The sequence below is a fragment of the Saccopteryx bilineata genome, chromosome 4 (genome assembly GCF_036850765.1).
Source record: "Saccopteryx bilineata isolate mSacBil1 chromosome 4, mSacBil1_pri_phased_curated, whole genome shotgun sequence".
Lineage (NCBI taxonomy): Eukaryota > Metazoa > Chordata > Mammalia > Chiroptera > Emballonuridae > Saccopteryx > Saccopteryx bilineata.
In genome coordinates, this window is record NC_089493.1 from 20942911 (window position 1) to 20962550 (window position 19640).

At 44.4% G+C, this 19640-nt stretch overlaps 1 protein-coding gene across 7 annotated transcripts in view; it reads left to right on the forward strand.

Moving 5' to 3' along the window:
- The window catches only part of STON2 (stonin 2), a 157008-nt gene extending 137705 nt beyond the window's left edge, over positions 1–19303 (forward strand). For all 7 annotated transcript variants that reach the window (XM_066274851.1, XM_066274852.1, XM_066274853.1 and 4 more), the window contains 3 exons: positions 1501–3339; positions 9860–10062; positions 12535–19303. In XM_066274851.1, the coding sequence (XP_066130948.1) occupies positions 1501–3339; positions 9860–10062; positions 12535–12618 (2126 nt within the window). In that variant the 3' untranslated portion in view covers positions 12619–19303. The remainder of the gene's footprint in view (positions 1–1500; positions 3340–9859; positions 10063–12534) is intronic.
- Positions 19304–19640: the final 337 nt, after the last annotated feature.

Consider the following 19640-nt stretch of genomic DNA (forward strand, 5'->3'; position numbering starts at 1 on the left):
CGTGTAATTACATGTGCAACTATGGGTGGTATTGCTGATTTGTTATGGTTGGATATGATATTCATGAAGGTTTGGCGAGGCGGTTTGAAAACTCAACTGTTTGACTATTTGAGTATCCATTTCTCTTTGACTTCCAGATCCTGGAAGGTAGAAACAGTGGGTAGAATAGTGGCAGAGATCCCCATACACAGAGAGAATGGAACTGCTCCAAAGCAAGGTTTCTGGTCTCATTCATTCAATCAACAAACCTTAACTGAGTGTCTACTATATGCCAGACACAGTTTTGTTTTCTGTGTCATTCCTTCACCCGAATTCACTCCTGTTTGCTGAAGGACTCGTTTTGCCCTCCCTTCCCACAGTAGACACACAGGATCTTTATGCTACTGAAAAGGTTTAGATCCTTCCCGCATGGAAACTCGAGTTCTATATCTTCTTCCTGGAATGCCCGCTAGGGTGGAGTTCTATTTGTAAAAACCTTTCTTTTTTCCTTAAAAATAAAACCCAAAGATAGAAAAGTATTTCCGAGAGAAAAAAGAAGAGATTATATCATAAGTGTTTCCTCGTGTTACTGCAAACTTGTAAACATTTTAATAGCCGGGTGTTATTATTCCATTGTCTGCCTCACTTTCTTAACATTCACCGAAAACATGGTTCACAATTAGGATTTGTTTCCTTAAGTTCATTGTTTATGAACATGTGTAAGACCCTTCGGACAAATTGCCAAACCACTTTCAGAGAGCTTGTAGCATCTTACAATCTCTTTATACATCTGTTTACTGTTCCTATCATAGCACTTATACCCTCACCGAATACTAAAATCTTTAAATCTTTACTGTTTTTTTTCTTTGCATTTTTCTTATGACTAGTGACATTGGATATATTTTATATGCCTATTAGACCTTTTCAGTTTCTCTTTTCTGAGTTGTCTGTATATATCCTTTGCCTACATTTCTGTTGGAGTTTTTGTATTTTCTTATTCACTTGTGTAAGCTTGTTTTCTATTAAGGATATTAACATTTTGTCATTAATATGTATTGATCACATCTGGGCAACAATCCCTCCAATTATATTATTTGCCATCATATGATCACTTAGAGCAGGTTTATTCAATGTGATCAGCTTTATATCATTTTATGTGGGAGGTGGTTATCACTGTTTAAAAATTAAGAATACATACTTGAGAGAAGAGTAAAGAAAACATCTATTCTAGAAACTTACATAAAAGGGAGAATGTATAAGAGTTAAATTGCAAGTGACTTTGGTCCTACTAATATTTCCGTTTCCATATAGTCATTTGTATTCCCATTCTGTGGGATGTATGACCCCCTATGGGTGCTTATTACAATATCTGTTCTCAGACTTGAGAAAGATAATGAGCTGCTTCGGAATTTATTGGATTCCAGATAAAATTCTAGTCGTCCCTCATTCCCATACATCAGTTTTCCATACGTCTGGGGGTCCCAAACAGTAGCCCTCACGTGTTTTCCTTTTTCTTTTTAGACAATTCTTCCTCACTCCAGGAAGATGAAGAGGTAGAGATGGAGGCCATCAGCTGGCAGGCCAGCAGTCCAGTCATGAATGGACACCCTGCTACTCCAGTGACCTCTGCTCGTTTCCCCAGCTGGGTCACTTTTGATGACAATGAAGTCAGCTGCCCTCTGCCACCCGTCACCTCTCTTCAGAAGTCGAACACACCACCTGTTGCATCTGTGATCCCAGATGTACCTTATAACTCAACCGGCTCATTTAAGAAGAGGGAGCGGCCCAAGAGCACTCTGATGAACTTCTCCAAAGTTCAGAAGCTGGATGTTTCCTCCTTAAACCACCCGCCTCCCCTAGCTGAGGTTCCTCCTTGGAGGGCCACCAATCCTTTCCTGAATGAGACGCTGCAGGACGTGCAACCCTCCCCTATCAACCCGTTCAGTGCTTTCTTTGAGGAGCAGGAGAGGCGCTCCCAAAACAATTCTGTTTCTAGTACCACTGGCAAAAGCCAGAGAGATTCTCTCATTGTCATCTATCAGGACGCCATCAGTTTTGATGACTCAAGCAAAAGCCAGTCACACTCTGATGCTGTCGAAAGACTCAAACAACTCCAAATTGATGACCCTGATCACTTAGGCAGTGCAACACTGCCTGATGATGACCCGATAGCATGGCTTGAACTAGATAACCCCCTGCCTGGTTCAGCCTTGACCCAGCCCAGGGACGGGTGGCCAATGATGCTGAGGATCCCTGAGAAGAAAAACATCATGTCCTCCAGGCACTGGGGACCCATCTACATCAAACTGACAGCCAGTGGTTACCTGCAGCTGTACTACGAGCAGGGTCTAGAAAAACCATTCCGCGAGTTCAAGCTGGAGATCTGCCACGAGATTTCAGAACCCCGGCTCCAAAACTATGATGAGAACGGCAGGATCCACAGCTTGCGGATAGACCGTGTCACCTACAAAGAGAAGAAGAAATACCAGCCCAAGCCTGCTGTCACCCACACCGCAGAGAGGGAACAAGTGATTAAGCTGGGCACCACCAATTATGACGACTTCCTGAGCTTCATCCGGGCCGTTCAGGACCGCCTCATGGACCTGCCCGTCTTGTCAATGGACTTGACCACGGTGGGCTTGAACTACCTGGAAGAGGAGATTACAGTGGATGTCAAAGATGAGTTCTCCGGCACTGTGAGCAAAGGAGACAGCCAGATTCTCCAGCACCATGTCCTGACCCGGATCCACGTTCTGAGTTTCCTCTCCGGGCTGGCAGAGTGCCGCCTGGGCCTCAATGACGTCCTCGTCAAAGGGAATGAAATCGTTTCCCGGCAAGACATCATGCCGACCACCACCACCAAGTGGATCAAGCTCCACGAGTGCCGTTTTCATGGCTGTGTGGACGAGGATGTCTTCAACAGCTCACGGGTTATTCTGTTCAACCCCTTGGACGCCTGCCGCTTTGAGCTAATGCGGTTCAGGACGGTGTTCGCCGAGAAGACCCTGCCGTTCACGCTCAGGACGGCCGCCAGCATCAACGGGGCCGAGGTGCAGGTGCAGAGCTGGCTGAGGGTGTCCGCCGGCTTCTCCTCCAACTGCGACCCCCTCACTCAGGTCCCCTGTGAGAATGTGATGATCCGCTACCCTGTGCCCAGCGAGTGGGTAAAGAACTTCCGCAGGGACAGTGTCCTGGGGGAAAGGTCCTTGAAAGCCAAAGTGAACCGGGGGGCCAGTTTTGGCACAACTAGTGTATCCGGCTCTGAGCCTGTCATGAGAGTAACTCTGGGAACCGCCAAGTACGAACATGCCTTCAACTCCATTGTGTGGAGGATAAACCGACTGCCTGACAAAAACTCAGGTAGGTAGAGGTTTCTTGTCTGTGAAAACCGCCGCTCAGGGGCCAATGAGCGGGATCGAGGCTCCACATCCTATTTGCCTACCGGAGTGCCGAGCTATGAGGTGGGAGGGGGATGGTGATGGACAGGCAGCAGGACCAGAAAAACCAAAACACTTGTCTCAGTAACTAACAAGATGATGAGCCACTTCCCCGTCTCTTCACCTCCTTCATTAGCATATGTCTTCCACGAAACTGTGTGTTATTTTCTGCAGAGTTGCCAAGCAGCTTTCCAGGGCAGCTTAAGAATTTGTATTCATTTTGGAGTCATTAAAATATTACCCGTGGTGCCGGAAGCTATTCGTTTCCAGATCCTAGAAGGCTTCTGGACTCTGAAAAGATAACTTTTTAATGATGCCCTGGTATAGGTAAAAGGGCCAGTTTAGTATGGCTAACCATATGTACAGTACAGGTGACGAGTATATTTATGACTCCAGTCACCCCGTGAGAGGCCTGTCAATCATGACATCTCGAGCTCAGAGCTGGGATTTGGGGATAGGGAAGAGGAGAAAGGGCCTCTGATCAGCCTGAAGATCCAGCCAGGGATCTGAAGGTCCAAAAATTCTATCAGACGAAAAGTAAAGGAAGGAATGTTTGATTTAAACAAAGAAAGCCTACCGGCCCTAGCTTGGCCTGCTCCCTGCTATCGGGGGTGGTTTATGCTGCTGTGAGTCCAGAAGGCAATGACTTCCCTCATGGTTCCAGTGAGATTTGGTGAAACAGCAGAACGAGGGAGCAATCAGACCAGCTCTAATAGCTTTATTTATGAGAGTAAGTCTGGGTGACCCAGTGGCCAGCAATGAGCCCATGCTCCGATGCTCCTTTAAAGCACTTCTCTTGTTTAGAATACACTTCGCTCATCTGTTAACAAGAGTGGATATCCTAGCTGAGCCAAAAGAATAAGGTTTGGGAAAAGTCTTGGTTGGAATGTCTTTCTCTTGTGCAGATCTTCTTTCTTTCATTCTCACCATTAAATCCTAACCATGTGCTCAAAGTCTTCATTTCTCTATGAAGCAGCTGTGGTATCACACTCTAAATGTAATGTGATGTGGTGACAAGAGGCAACGGGATCTGGTCAGCTCTCCAGGCATCCCAGGCCGTGGACACAGACCAGGGCACTCTGTGTCAGACACTGGGCATAGCTTGCCCACTGAAGAAACGATTGGACTTCTGTGTCTGGGGCTGGAGTTGCCAACTATTGTTTCTTTCATTTATTTATTTATTTATTTATTTATTTATTTAAGTGAGAGGAGGGGAGAGCAAGAGACAGATTCACACAATGTGTCCTGACCAGGATCCACCTGGCCACTCCCCTACTGGCCATGCTGTGCCCATCTAGGGCCATTGCTTGGCAACTGAGGTATTTTTAGTGCCTGAGACAGGGGCTCCACAGAGCCATTCTCAGCACCCAGGGCCAATGCACTTGAACCAACCAAGCCATGGAAGAAGAGGAGGAGAGAGAGAGAGAATGAATGGGGGGGGGGGAGAGGAGCAGATGGTTGCTTCTCCCGTGTACCCTGACTGGGAATCAAAACTGGGACATCCATACACCAGGCGAAGCTCTACCACTGAGCCAACTGGCCAGTTCTCCAACTGCTGTTTCTAAACTGACAGAATCTTTAAAACAAAGTCTTTGTCTCTGTGCATGCTAATTCATTTCCCCTGAAAGATCACTGTAGTCTCCTGGTGATAGCACTGTGACTCCTACCTCAGCAACACGGTCCATCTGAATTGATGGAAGAAAGGAGAAATCTTGAATTCTTTGGCACAGAAGGCCTTGGGAAGGGAACCAAGGTGTCAGAAAGAAAAATTACTATTTAACCTGCTAGACACTTGACTGGGAAAAACCAAGTCTTCAGGTTTATGTTTATTGGAGTTTTTAGCTCTAGGGTGTACTAGGCATGGATTTGGATAACTTTATTTTGGAACTACTGTGTTTTTCAAGGTAGAAGGGACCATGGGGACAACTTAACTTAAACCTCTTCATTCTGCATATGAGAAAATTAAGGGCCAGGAGGTGACTTGAGTCATCTGAAGCCACAAAGCCACACCCAGGGGTCTTTTCACAATACCACAGCTCCCTCTTAGTAGGTGACACCAAATAGACACAAACATGGAATAATTTCCAGTATGGGAACGGAGATCTGAACTTTTCCAGTGTGTACACACATATCTCATTTGTTTCAATCTTCTTTCTGTCAAATATTTAAAAGTATTACCCGAGGGATTTTTTATTATAAGCAGCAAACTCTGGCTGTTTTAAGGGGGAAAAGAGTTGTTGAAAGGGGACGGGGAGATGGGTAGCTCAGAGAATTGAAGGAAGGATAGCCCTTGATAGAAAGAACTGTGGGTGTCTCCTCGGGTGCAGCCGCTGGGACAAGTCAAACCAACTTCTGTCCTTGTGCCACTTGGCTCAAGCGTCAAGGAGGACAGTGCATATTTTTATAATTTATTTATTGATTTTAGAGATAAAGGAAGGGGGGAGAGAGAGAGAGAAATATCGATCTGTTGCTTTATGTGCCCTGACCAGAGATCAAACTGGCAACCTCAGCACATCTGGATGATGCTCTAACCAATTCGCTATTCAGCCAGGGGCAAGGACAGTGCATTTTGACTGACATGACCACCCTGCAGTGCTGGGGAGGATTATTTCCCAGCTGGGGGGGGGGTGGGATTGTTACCAAAAGAAAGGAATAGATGTGGGATGGGGAAAAATAGGTCTTCAGCAAACACTTTCCTAATGCTTCCCAGCGGGGCAGTGTTCAGTAGGCTCAAGGCCAAGTAAATGCAGTTTATATATTACATATGTATTTCCAGATGACTAAAACCTTGTTTGTGAAAGATTTTAAAATACAGGAAAGCATAAGGATATTTGGGAATGTTTCTCACTTAAATCCCCCCCACCCCCACACCCAATGACTGCTTTTGCTGTCATAGTTATATAGATTTAGAAGTGACATTCCAAAGAAGAGGTCCTTATAATACTTCTGACCAATTCTGTGTCAGTCTGGGAGGTTGACAGCATCCTCTTCTGGAAACTTGAGATGTACAGGATCTGGATTCCTGTGAGACTGCAAATTCTTGCTACCCTGGTACTCGGTGTACCCAGCTCCCTCATTCCCATCCAGTACCAAGAAACCAGAAGAGTGTGGATGGCCCATTAGTAATTGTTTCTCTCTCTCTCTCTCTCTCTCTCTCTCTTGGCCTGTTCTGTCTTGGTCTTCAGACAGCCTTGGGTAATTGTCTTTCATAGAGTATTTTTCATAATCCTCACACCTTCCTCTACAGTGAAGGAAGCCTGAACCTCTGTATGCCTGTTCCCACCTCCAGCGGCCCAGCACCCCTAGCCTTCAGCAGGCAGGGCAGTCAGACCACAGGCAGTGTGGAGCAGCAGGTCCACACCCCTGGCTTTGCTGGCACCCCAAGTGCTACAGCTGGTTTGTCCCAATCCGAGCCATCAAAAGACTTCCAAGCTGCCATTGGACTCGAACACGGCTCCCACCAGCAGGGCCCAGCCCTGCTGTGTACGTGTGCAGTCCCCATCTATCTGCACGCTACCAGGACCCCTCCCACCTTAATCCCAAGGGTTTCTCTTAATCCTAGAAGGCACCAGAACAAAGCACCAGTCCTGCAGCTTTCCCCGGTCCTCCGCCAAGGAACAAAACAGCCTGTGCTGCATAGGTAGCTTTCTCTGCTGGAATTCCAATTCTCATTAGACCAGGCAGAGAGGAAACAATCCCAATATGATTCCTCTTTTATAGAAAACAGAGCTCTGAATTTTAATGTTAAAATTTTCTCAAATTCCTCAAGGAAGATGACATAATGCATGGGCTCATTAGCTCATTATCATGAATAGAACTAGACTAGCTTTCTTTTCTTTATTTTTTTTTAATTTATTTATTCATTTTAGAGAGGCATGGAAAGAGAGAGAAGGCAGAGGGAGGAACAGAAAGCATCAACTCCCATATGCACCTTGACCAGGGAAGCTTAGGTTTTGAACCGGTGACTTCAGCGTTCCAGTTCTATGTTTTATCCAGTGCGCCACCACAGGTCAGGCGGAACTATACTAGCTTTCAAAGCTACACATCCCTCTCTGTCCACCTGCCCTGCACGTCCACTAATGGACATTAGTGGATGCTGGGAATCAATTAAGAATGTTGCTTTCATAGAGTCTGCTGTGAATACACTTTGGTGGGCTGGTAACAGAGGGCCAGCTCTGTGGGAAATAATGATTTCTCAATATTCCTAATGTGTAAACAAGAGTCATTAGATAAAATTGTTCTTTGGGTTACTATTGCATCACATTAAGAAACTCCTCTGTTCTTTGTTTTGTAGAGATTTGAAATCTATAGCAGTACATTGAGAGAAGTTTAGGACATAATATAGAGTCATTCAGACCGGAGTTTTATTCCCAGTACAGCAATTTAATGGCTATGTGACCTCAGGCAATTTACATAAACCTCTCCGAGAAATCTCATTTTCCTCATCTGTAAAATAGGGTTATTAATGCCTAACTCATTAAGAATGAAATTAGATAATGCTTTTGAGTGTCTAGCACAGTCTCTGGCCTGTAATAATAGCTCAGTATTTGATAGCTATATAATTACATCTGTGGTAACACAATTGAAAAAGTTGAATGGTTTCATTTTTTAAAAATAATATAATGTTTATTGTCATATGCATCTTAGATTCCTTTCCTAAAGCCAGTGCAATTTTTTTCAGTTAATTTACTAAAGTTTTACTCTTCAGAAATAACCACCAAAATACCTCACATTCGTGAAGCAGAGCAAAACAAATACTTCACTCTGTAATGTTTTCCTTGGAGAGAGGGTGTGTATGGCCTCAGTCTCGGAGATTAAAAAGTCCTGCCCAGACCAATAAAGGAAATTGGAATTGTTTATTTGGGAGAACGCAGCTAACTAAGGGCCGTTTCAGTTAGGTAATGAAATCAAAGCTGTGTAACGTTGTTGATCCAGCGCAAGTTGCTGTGTGGGGGTTCCCATAGCTGGCTTCCCCTGGACACCTTGTCACCTTGCAAACCGGGCCTCGAGGTTTGGGAACCAAGAGGTTATGACTCAGACAAAATGGTTAAAACAATTTGGAGTCAGACAGCTGGGTTCAGTTCACAGCTCCGCCAGTTTCGAGTCGAATGTAACAGCCTGACCCCCGGGGACGGTTAGGGAACGCGGCAGGAGACTGCGGGAAGGCTCGGCACAGAACCTGGCACCGTGCGCTCAGCACGTGTCTCCTCTGCAGGTGACGGCAAAGACACGTCTTCAAGAGCCATAGAAATAAGCCCCAACTCCCCTCAAATATCTACCAATCATTCTCAAGTGAAAATCAAACCTTAAGTTTCCCGTCCAAGTACAGCAGAACTAGCGTACATAGAATTAAGGAGCAGGAAGGGCCAGTGCCCGGCACTGACCAGCGCACCCTTCCCCGCCACCCCGACGCCCTCGCTTTAGGGCTGAGGAATGGAGGCCTGAAGGGAATGAAGGATGTGGGTGCGGATCTCTGCCGCTTAGCAGGAGAGCTGGGAGTCCAGCCCGGGTCTTGGCTGTCCATCTGTGTGCTCTCCAGTGTCCACTGCGCTTCCCTAATACAAACGTGCTCATAAGGGCCTTGTCATTTATATATGCCATTTACCCTCAAAAACATGCCCCCCAGAAAACATTTTTTAAGGTATGAAATGCTATTAAGAAAATTCTATTTTTCAGGCCCTGGCCGGTTGGCTCAGCGGTAGAGCGTCGGCCTGGCGTGTGGGGGACCCAGGTTCGATTCCCGGCCAGGGTACATAGGAGAAGCGCCCATTTGCTTCTCCACCCCCACCCCCTCCTTCCTCTCTGTCTCTCTCTTCCCCTCCCGCAGCCAAGGCTCCATTGGAGCAAAGATGGCCCAGGCGCTGGGGATGGCTCCTTGGCCTCTGCCCCAGGCGCTGGAGTGGCTCTGGTCGCGGCAGAGCGACCCCTGGGAGGTGCAGAGCGACCCCCGGGAGGTGCAGAGCGTCGTCCCCTGGTGGGCGTGCCGGGTGGATCCCGGTCGGGCGCATGCGGGAGTCTGTCTGACTGTCTCTCCCCGTTTCCAGCTTCAGAAAAATACAAAAAAAAAAAAAAAAAGAAAGAAAAGAAAATTCTATTTTTCAAAGGAAATTGATGATTTTGCTCCAGGTGGCCGTCACTGGTGTTTTATTAGGTGCTAAGTGCTGATCCCCAGTCCACAGCCCCCATATCGCAGTGTTTGCGTGGTGTTCACATACCACTCTGCCCCGAGCGGGCAAAATGGCCTCTGTTCCTCAGGCCCCGGGCCTGATTGCTAGGACACCAGGCTGCTGTCGCCAGGCAGTGTCATGGCAAAGGGTCTGAGGCGCGGGCAGTGTGATCTCTGCCTGGGGCCCTCTGAGAGACGTCCAGGCCGCCATGGTTACTGTGGTGGCTCTTCCCCTTCCTCCCCCAAGAACCTGACCTGTAGATCCTTTGTTTCATAGCTTCTGGTCACCCGCACTGTTTCTTCTGCCACCTTGAACTTGGCTCTGACCGGGAAGTGCCTTCCAGATTTGCCAGTCATGTGAATGTCGAGTTCAACATGCCCACAACTTCTGCCTCCAAAGCTGCTGTAAGATCCATCTCTGTGGAAGACAAGACTGACGTCAGGAAGTGGGTCAATTATTCTGCACGCTACAGCTACAAGGTAACCTGGGGAGGCGGAGGCGTCTGGCTGGTGCGCCCAAGTTCAGTTGCCCCGCCCCCTCCCTGCCCCCTCTCATTCCTCAGCGGGGCCTGCTGGGGATGCAGTGCTCTCTTACCCCTGAGGCGGTGGCTTACCATGTTGCGTAGCAGTGAGTGAGTCTGCCCCATGGAAGGGAGTGGCAAAAGAAAGGTTGGAAAAAAACAATGCTGACGAAAGAGGAGAATATAATGTCTTTCAGTTGTCACAAACAGCAACATAAAAATGAGGTTTATTATTACTCATTCATAATATAATCATGTTGCAGGGCAGTGACTTTGGGAGTCGAGGGGAGTGTCAGGAAAGTGCTAACCCAAAGCATCTATTTTAGCGGCAGGAGTTGAGGTCAAGGGTCTGGGTAAGGGTAGGGCGTATATGACTCGGTCACTGGGCTGTGACAGGACAAAACTCAGAAGCCAAACCAGCTCCCGGAATTGTAAGGGGATCCGGGCTGTGGAAGGAGGAAACCGAGTTGGAGTGTTCTGACCTGAATCGAGGTTATATCCTGAGGAGTTAAAGATTCAATAGGAGGATATTAAATGCCAAAGATGGGAAATGGGGGTTACAGAAGAAGGATTTTGCAAAGTGGTTTAATGATTTTCTATTCATAATAATATCCTTAGATTTGTATGGTGATTTAATTGTTTTTTAATTACATCCTTTGTTGTGATCAACCAAAAAGAACAAATACTCCATCTTGTGGCCAGAAAAACTACAGCATTTCCCTCAGACAGGACGCTGGTGATTATCAACCATTTTCCTCTCGTGGCACACATAAACTATAATAATTACTAAAATTCTGCGGCACACCAAAAAATATATATACATTTTTGCCAATCTGACAAAAATAATAGGTAATATATTGTTTCATTCACACTGGATGGCTATTATGCTGTTGTCATTTTTTTTTATTTTACACTCTAAGGGAAAAGAGGTCAGTGCCCCTAACTAAATGGTCAGGTACTGCATGTTTTAAAAATTCATTCTACACACCAGTTGAAAATTGCTGCCCTAGCCAACTGTTCTGTCTTGAATTTTTCTCCTCGTCACCAGTATTCAAATTGGCATTGAGGAGAGCAGTTTTAATTATGAAACTCCTTAGCTGGAAGGATTCCCCTTCTGACTTATCAAAGGCTTCAGGTGAAGTGTGTCACTTTCAAGGCAAGATTAATATCTAATTCCTTGATAATTACAGCTACAGTACTTTGCAGATGATATGGGTAGAACTGTAAACACTGTGATACTTGTCAGCTTGTAAACTTTTTTTGCAAGAGAAAGAGAGAGGAAGGGAGAAAGATGAGAAGCATCAACTCATAGTTGCATCACTTTAGTTGTTCGTTGATTGCTTCTCATATGTGCCTTGACTGGGGGTCTCAAGCCAAGCTGTGACCCCTTGCTCAAGCCAGTGACCTTAGGCTTCAAGCTGGCGATCTTAGGATCACATTGATGATTCCTTGCTCAAGCTGGTGACCTCAAGGTTTTGAACCTGGGACCTCAGTGTCCCAGGTTGATGCTCTCTCCATTGTTCCACTACCGGTCAGGTCAGCTTGGAAACTTTTTTTTTTTTGTATTTTTCCAAAGTTGGAAACGGGAGGCAGTCAGACAGACTCCCACATGCGCCCGACCAGGATCCACCCGGCATGCCCACCAGGGGGCGATGCTCTGCCCATCTTGGGGCGTCGCTCTGCCACAATCAGAGCCATTCTAGGAGCCTGAGGCAGAGGCCACAGAGCCATCCTCAGCGCCCGCCCGGGCAAACTTTGCTCCATTGGAGCCTTGGCTGCGGGAGGGGAAGAGAGAGACAGAGAGGAAGGAGAAGGGGAGGGGTGGAGAAGCAAATGGGAGCTTCTCCTGTGTGCCCTGACCGGGAATCGAACCCGGGACTCCTGCATGCCAGGCCAATGCTCTACCACTGAGCCAACCGGCCAGGGCCAGCTTGGAAACTTTTTTTAAAAGATAAAGTGATGGAGAGTATAAACAGCCAATTGCAAAGGAATGCATTGATTTATAATCCTTTGTGATTGCCTGCTGTATGCTTACATTATTGGGACATAGTAGTGAATAGGGCCAACCCGTGTCCTACAGAGCCTACAGTCTAGTGGAGCCAGATGAGTATATAAGACGGTGGGAATATGCAAAAGGGTGCACCTAACTCTACCTAAACAATCAAGAGCGACTGTGCAAGGCAAAGAATGAGAATTGTCCAGGCAGACTGGGAGGGAGAGGGAATTCCAGACCGAGCGAGGAGTGTGTGCAAAGAGAGAACCATAATGCACACAGGGCCAGTAGGTCGTGTGGCTGAAACCCAGGCGTGACGAGATGAGGAGGAATCTCAGAGACCCTAACCCTAGTGAGGTATTCTCTTTTGGTTTATTTATTTCTTGGGATGTATTTCACTTCTTTCTGATATTTCTCTCCAACTTCTTTTCTTGGCAGGTGGAGATTGAGCAAAAAAAGAGTTTGAAGCCGGACTTTGAAGGAGAGGAAATGGAAAATCCCAAGGAGTGTGGGGTGCAGTGATGAAGCCCGACTGAGGGGCCCTGGCCCAAGCGTCGCAATAGGGTATCTGCCTGAATGGTTGAAGTTCCAGTCAGTACCTACCATGACTGCTCCATGCTGGGCACAGTGTCTTGGACCTTCTTGTTTGCAGTTACCGGTATTTTGACAGGAGACCCTGAGGTGGTCGCTTTGGAGAAGCTCTGCTAGTGCCTGAAGCACCTGGTTCACCTGACTTTGGGAGCTGGTTCCTCAAGCCTCCTCCTCTGCACTCTGCTCATCTCACAGCACCGAGGTGTGGGCTGTGGAGTGTGGGCTGTGGGGTGTGGTCTGTGGTGTGCCAGAGTCAGGAAAAGAACCTCCCACACTGGTGTCGGCTCGGTTTCCTCCCGATGGTCTTCTGTCACTTACATGAATTTCTGGCTAACATGCTCTCGAGCAGTTAATTAATTAAGAACCCAGCTCGGTCACTCCCTCTAGACAAGGTTCAGGAAAGGTACAAAACCAACTTCCTCTCCAGCTTTCCTAGTCCTTTTCTACGTGTCTCCATTCTTTAAATGTGAACACTATGCAATAGAAGTTTTCCAAACGTTGCCCTCCTGGTTCTAGACTGTTTTGATTGAAACACTGTTTCCATTGCTCTATAGTTTCAGTCACGGGGTTCTCCACCCCGAGTCACAATAGACAATGGGGGAAAAGGCACAATAAGATGCTTTTTTATTCTGTGGTTAGCCCCACATTCTGCAAAGGATGGCTGTTGAAGGGAAAGCAAAATTGAGCTTTTTTTTTTTTTTTTTTTGTCATTCTGGGGAAAAGGGACGTTAATTGTAAGACTACATTCAATTCAGAGGATAGCTTCAACTCAGTGAATTTCCAAATTCACCCTGAAAAATACAGGCCATCTCTGATTCCTGAAACTATATATATATAATATGTCAGGGGAATTTGGGAGCTCTTTTTGTATCTCATAGCCAGTAGACAAGTGCATGTCCCTGTAATTCCAACTTTTCAGGAAATGTGTGCTAAGAAGATCGTTTAAAAGCTGTTTCAAAACTAAGCTTTTATGAACTCTTCCCAGAAATTCAGAGTTTGTAATTACAGGATGGTAATACATCTAAAAGGCAGAAGACTCTAGGGTAGGGATGGTGGGAAAGCTATATTTTTTTAACATTGGGGGCATTAAATCCTGATTCTAAGAGTCTGTGACACTCAACCTTCTTTCCCTTCGTCCATTTCTGCTCACATTCATTACCTGTGCTTCTTATTTGTACATTGGTATTTTCTTACCATACAAGGAGATACGTCAATCACCCCAAAAGGGATACCTGCTCAACAGTTTAGGGGCAGCATCTACCTGCCTTCCTGTCGTTCCATGAAGACTAGAATTGAGGGACAGAGAGCACGCTTACCAGATTTGTAGATGACACAGAAATAGAAATATATCCAGTCTGCTGACTGGCAGGTTCAGGATTAATTTATTCAGCGAATATTCATTGAATTCTAACTATGTACTGACACTAGGATATAGATAGCATTATAATTTTTTGAAATACCTGAGCATAAGACTGAAACTAGAAAGATGAAATTGAATAGGCATTAATGAGAAACTATATTTTGAGTTTTCTTAAATGTAACCGTTTAAGGACAGGACAGTATATGTGTGTGTATTTGTGGATGTGTGCTGTGTGTGTGTGTGTTGTTGGGAAGGGTGTTGGAAAGTCCTGGTTTCACAGCAGTTCATGTAGAAATGTTTTCTTATGGAAACACCAGGAGCATGTCTATCGTGGCCATTCACAAAGCTCTTTTATTCACCCAGTTTTAATAGAAGCCCAGGGAGCCCTGCATGCGGCATTGGTAAGTTCACATCTAGATGGAGGGTTGGGTTCAATTCTGGGTACCATATTTTAAGAGAGACATTAATAAACTGCTTGTGTCCAGAGGCAGGTGGCCCGGGTTGTGAAGGGTCTGATTATATAAAGAACGGGGGGAATAGATCCCCTAAAGAACAGAAGGTATAGCTGGAAAGGGAGTACAGAAAAGGGGAAATTTCTATTGAGCTACAAAAAGGGAGAGGACTTAGACTTATTCTGTGCAGCTTCAAAGGGCAAAAATAGGAACAAAGGGGAACTTGATACAGGACAGATGTTTGCTTCAATATAAGAAAGAGTTTTCTAATAAGAGTTGTTTTAAAGAGGGATGGACTCAAGTAGTAAAATTTCCTGTTGCTGCAAATGCCCAAACAAAGGTTAGAATAATATTCTATCCCAGATGCTGTGAATGGGACACTCCCAGTGGATTTGAGCTGGGTGACTACCACGCTCCCTTTGACATAAAGGTTTAATCTTAGTATTTAGTAATAGGACTTTTTACTCCAGTTCTTTTTTCTTTGATGAGTGTTTTTCCATGTTCTTTGAAATATAGTGGGGTCCCCTTCCCCTCTTGTACTAAAGGTACATGATAGCCATCATAGAAACATCAAGATGAGAAGAGTTGGCAAAGTGAAGGTCATTCAGCACCTTCCTTGCCTGAGGTTAACATCCGCACACCGACTCAAGATCTCTGCCTCACCTGTTAGCATCACGTGTGTGTTGCTTGTTGGTACTTTTACCCCCACTCGGTTCATTCTCATTGCCTTCATGCTTTCAGCTGGACATGTTTTTTAAACCCAAGTGCTGGGAAAATCCCTTCCATGCTATCTCTACACTTAGCAAGGAAATTATTAATTTTTAAAAACCTACCACCTTGACTCCATCAAATTGGTTTTTCCTCTTTTGTTTTTGGGAAACTGATTTTGGGTCGCATTTAGGGGTCGATGTAGGGGTTTGGGGAATATAGTTGTATATATTTCCAGGCGTACTGTTTAGCAAATAGCCTACACAGAAAATACAGCTGGGCATTCTACCTTTTTGATGTGCAAGTTTTGTCACCTGGACCTGGATTCTGTGTGTGTGGTCACAACTATTTCCTTCTATGTTATCAATAATGTGAAAAAACTGAAAGTGAAGTCATTTTACCAACTTATAGTATTACTCTTAGAATATAAATTAGATGTCACATGTCAAGAGCTGTGCTTTCTTTTGAGTCTCGTGGCTTGCTGTATGACTTCATAGTAAGAGGATAAGGAAAGTACACATTAAGATATATCAAACAAGAGGATATGAGGTATTTTAGGGGGGCCATTAAGCCCCCTTTGTCACTCTTTTAGACACAGTACTGGTTGTTCCTTATCAACATTTTGCCTTTCACTTACAATAAATATTACCTGGACAGCTGAAAAAATTTGGGGAAGGTTCTTTTCCCCCTCTCTGCCTTCCTGCATTATTGGTGGGCTCATAACCCTTGGTAACATCTTTTTTTAATGTAGAGTACTGTTTATTTGAAATGAGAGTAATTTCTATTCAAGCCCAGTGAGTGGGTGAGGGCAGCAGTTAATTTCCCTAGAAATTCACATTCCCAAGAAATGTGATTCATGAAGGCAAAGAATGCACCTTAATCTTTGTGTCCAGTACTCAGTGCAAAGCTCAGAGTGTATTAGATTTCAGCCACCTCAAATCCTTGCTGAGAAGCCAAACACATATTCATGAGATAAAGGGAAATGATTAGAAATTCAGTAAATGTTTGTTGAATGGATACTGACTCTAAGACTCTACTTAACTCTTACTTATCATCAAATACTTATATATTAAAGCAAGCAAGCATGCTTTATTTCCTGGAGAACTTAAATAATTTTTTCTTCCCTTTTGTTCTTGTCTCTACTATCAATTAATGATCATTGTCAGAAGGTAATCACTTAATGTGCAGCTGAATTTAAACTATAGTGTACCTCATTTATATTGAAAACACATTGTTGTGCCCAAAGGTACAGTAAGTAGCACAGCATCCATGCAGTCCATGGTCAAGACGATTGATTCCGTTTTGTTCCTGTAAGTGGGACAGATCCGTGAGCCTGAGCTCTGCCCATGGGAATGGTTGGGAGAGGAAGCATCTGGTAAGAGACACAACGTGTCTAGGTGTGCCAGGTCTGTTTCCCCAGCAGTAAACACTGACCAGGGTTACTGTGTATCTCTTTTGCTACCATAGGAAGGTGGAGGTCAGAGAGTCGAGCAGGAACTCAGGAAATGAAATCATGGTTTCTGAGCTGCTTTAAGTCTCATAATTAGTTTAGTGGTAGGAAAGTAGAGATTGAGCTGAAGTTTTTTCTTAACAGCCTTCAGAATATTAAATTGATGTGTGTAGGAAGCACTGTCATCCAGCCCACTTTTAGAAATTCTCGCTGTTGGGAATGGTAACTTCAGCTCTTCTACAAATGATGATGGGAAGTGAATTCTAGCATATCTAGGGTCTTCTAGAGCATGCTAGGAAGGCAATTTAACAGGAAATTCAAACAAAACTGATAAAAAAATTAAATCCACATTAAATATCTTTTCGGAAACGAGCTGTCTCTAACACTTCACTACCAAATCCCATCTAAACCACGACAGCTCTTCATTCAAAATCAATCGTGGCATTTTTATCAAACTCTAAAGATGATTTCTAAATATTACCAAGATTTAAGCCTTGATAATATTCCCTACGAATCACCGTTTCTTCACCATTTCTTCATTATGCTCTTTGGAAATGAAAGCTTGCTTTGGCTATTCTGACTGAGATATATATATGGAATTAAAAATGAATGAGATGTACAAGGCAATCATAAATAGAAAAAATAAGTGTGTGTATCAGTAATGTTTTCCCGTGTACTAACTAAAGCAGGAATATGGAATTTTTACATTTCTTCTAGTGTGCCTTAGCAAATCTGATTGAGAGTCTAGTCCTTTGGATTTGTTCTGAGAATTGAAAAAATATATAGCTCTGAACTTGCAATACCAGGCCTGTAAAGAAACTGTCCACAGTAATGTGTTCAGTAGTACCTGGAGAGAGGTAGATAGCAATTGTATGTAATACAGGAACAGACTCCAAAAAGTAGAATTTCAGTATGAAAAGATATTCATACTGAATATGAACGAGAATATAGAGATGGCAAACACAGCACTGGCCACCAAACCTCAGAATACCTGAACTAGAGGCTACCCCTAAAAAGCAAGGAGCTCTGGGAAAAACCACAGCTTGCACAGCCGGGATAGAGAAACAATAGCATTAATTCAATTCAACAAGTATTTATCAAGTGCGTGCTCCAGTCAAGGTTCAAGGTGCTGTGCTAAGTAACCAGCTTCCCGAGAGGGAGCTAAGGCCAAACACAGGGACACTGAAGGTTCTTGGTATAAACTCATCGGTGGGATTAAAGTTGGGGTTTCTATGAATCAGTAAAGGGCACGGTCATGGAGACAATCACTGTGTTAAGTGACTTGTGATTTTCCCAATCGGGCTTCAGTAACCTCAGCTAAAAAAGTGAGGAAGCTGGACTAATTGTTCCCTCAGTTCTTTCCAGTTTTATGGATTATTTTACAAAATGCCCTTTGGTGCCATTGTCGGTGATGCTTCATGTCAACAGGACTCTCCATGTAGTCTTAAAAGCCAAGAAATTTAACATTTAAAGGTTGGGAAAATCAGCTGCCCCATCTTTTTCCTTTTCATGGCTTTATCTGCCCAGACAACAGACACACAGGAAATCCTACACTCCTCTATTTTGTAGTTGCCTTAAAAGACTAGATAAATATGGAGGACCGAAAGGATGGTGAAGATCAATTGGAACAGTACTCTGGAAGTTCCACTGGGTCACCCAAAACCACCGTAGTGTGAGTGTGAAGAAGAGCAGAGAGATCTCTCTCCAGAGTGAGTGTTGGATTTGGGCACTACTTGAAGTAGACGTAGGTCTAACCCTCCAAGGTACTGAGGTACATTAGGATGATCAACCTTTTATATAGGTGTGTCCTTTTATACAAAGGCTGCAGAAACTGAGGGAGGAAAAATCACTCAGGAAACACCCTGGGACTATTGTCCTACAATGATGGCTTAATGAGATGAAAGGGCCAGTGCTCCCTATTAGCACTGTCTTTTAGTGACATAAAAATGTAGTCTAAAATTTTCCAAACACGTACCTACAAAATAGCATCTCTTTTTGTGGTGTGTGTTAGTAAGATTTTAGTTCCTTGTGTTTAGAGTCGGTCAAATGTAATGGCTCTATTCGAACTGGGCAGAGCAAGAAATTCCAGCATCCTCTGCCACAGATCAGACTCTCAGTGCTAGCTGTGTGGACACCAGCTGGCCCCACTGTGACTGAAGCCTCAACGACCCTGTGCTTCAGGATCAGCAACCCCACGTGGCTCTGGGGAAGCAAAGGTGCACATCCTGACAGCCACCTGTTGGACCAAAGTGTTTAAGGGTTTTAAAGAACGAACGTGACAGAAAGGAAGACTATGAACTCCTCTGACCCTAAGCCAACATTCACTGAACCTTTGTGCCCAACTGCCAACAGAGCCGGGAGAAAATTTCACTATGTTCCAGATGTTAGACAGCGTTTTAGCCAGGGAGTGATGGAAGAGCACTCCTCGCCCTCCGTGTTTGTAATGTCCATAGTGCATTTCAGTGTGTCAGGATGGTTGGACCCAAGGTCCAATGAATGATTCAGCCAAGCCAAGGCTTGTATTTTCCTTCATTCACTATCCATCCTCATTTGATGAAACTTTTTGTACTATTGTAATTAATTTTATGTAAAACTGGTTTACTTAAAAAATATGTGCCTACGTAATAAAGTCGACACACTGGCTAACTCCGTAGAGGTGAGATTTTGTTTTTTGACTGTTCTGCTGATTATCATCTGTAATACCTTTTTTGAACTATGAAAATGAGCTATTAATAAAAAAAATTTTAAGCAAAGTCTGGCAGTGTACAAGATTTAATGAAGTTGGACATAATGAAAAGTGTTTCTTAAAAAGAGGGCCCATCACCCACTTAATATGGTTAGTGACCATAAGCTGACAAATGACCTGTTTAAATATTCTTATTTACCACATACATAATTTAGTCAGTTCAAGATATATTTATTGCATATCTATTCTGTGCCCAATTCTGAGAGAAAAAAACAATACAGTCCTTAAGGGTTTTTG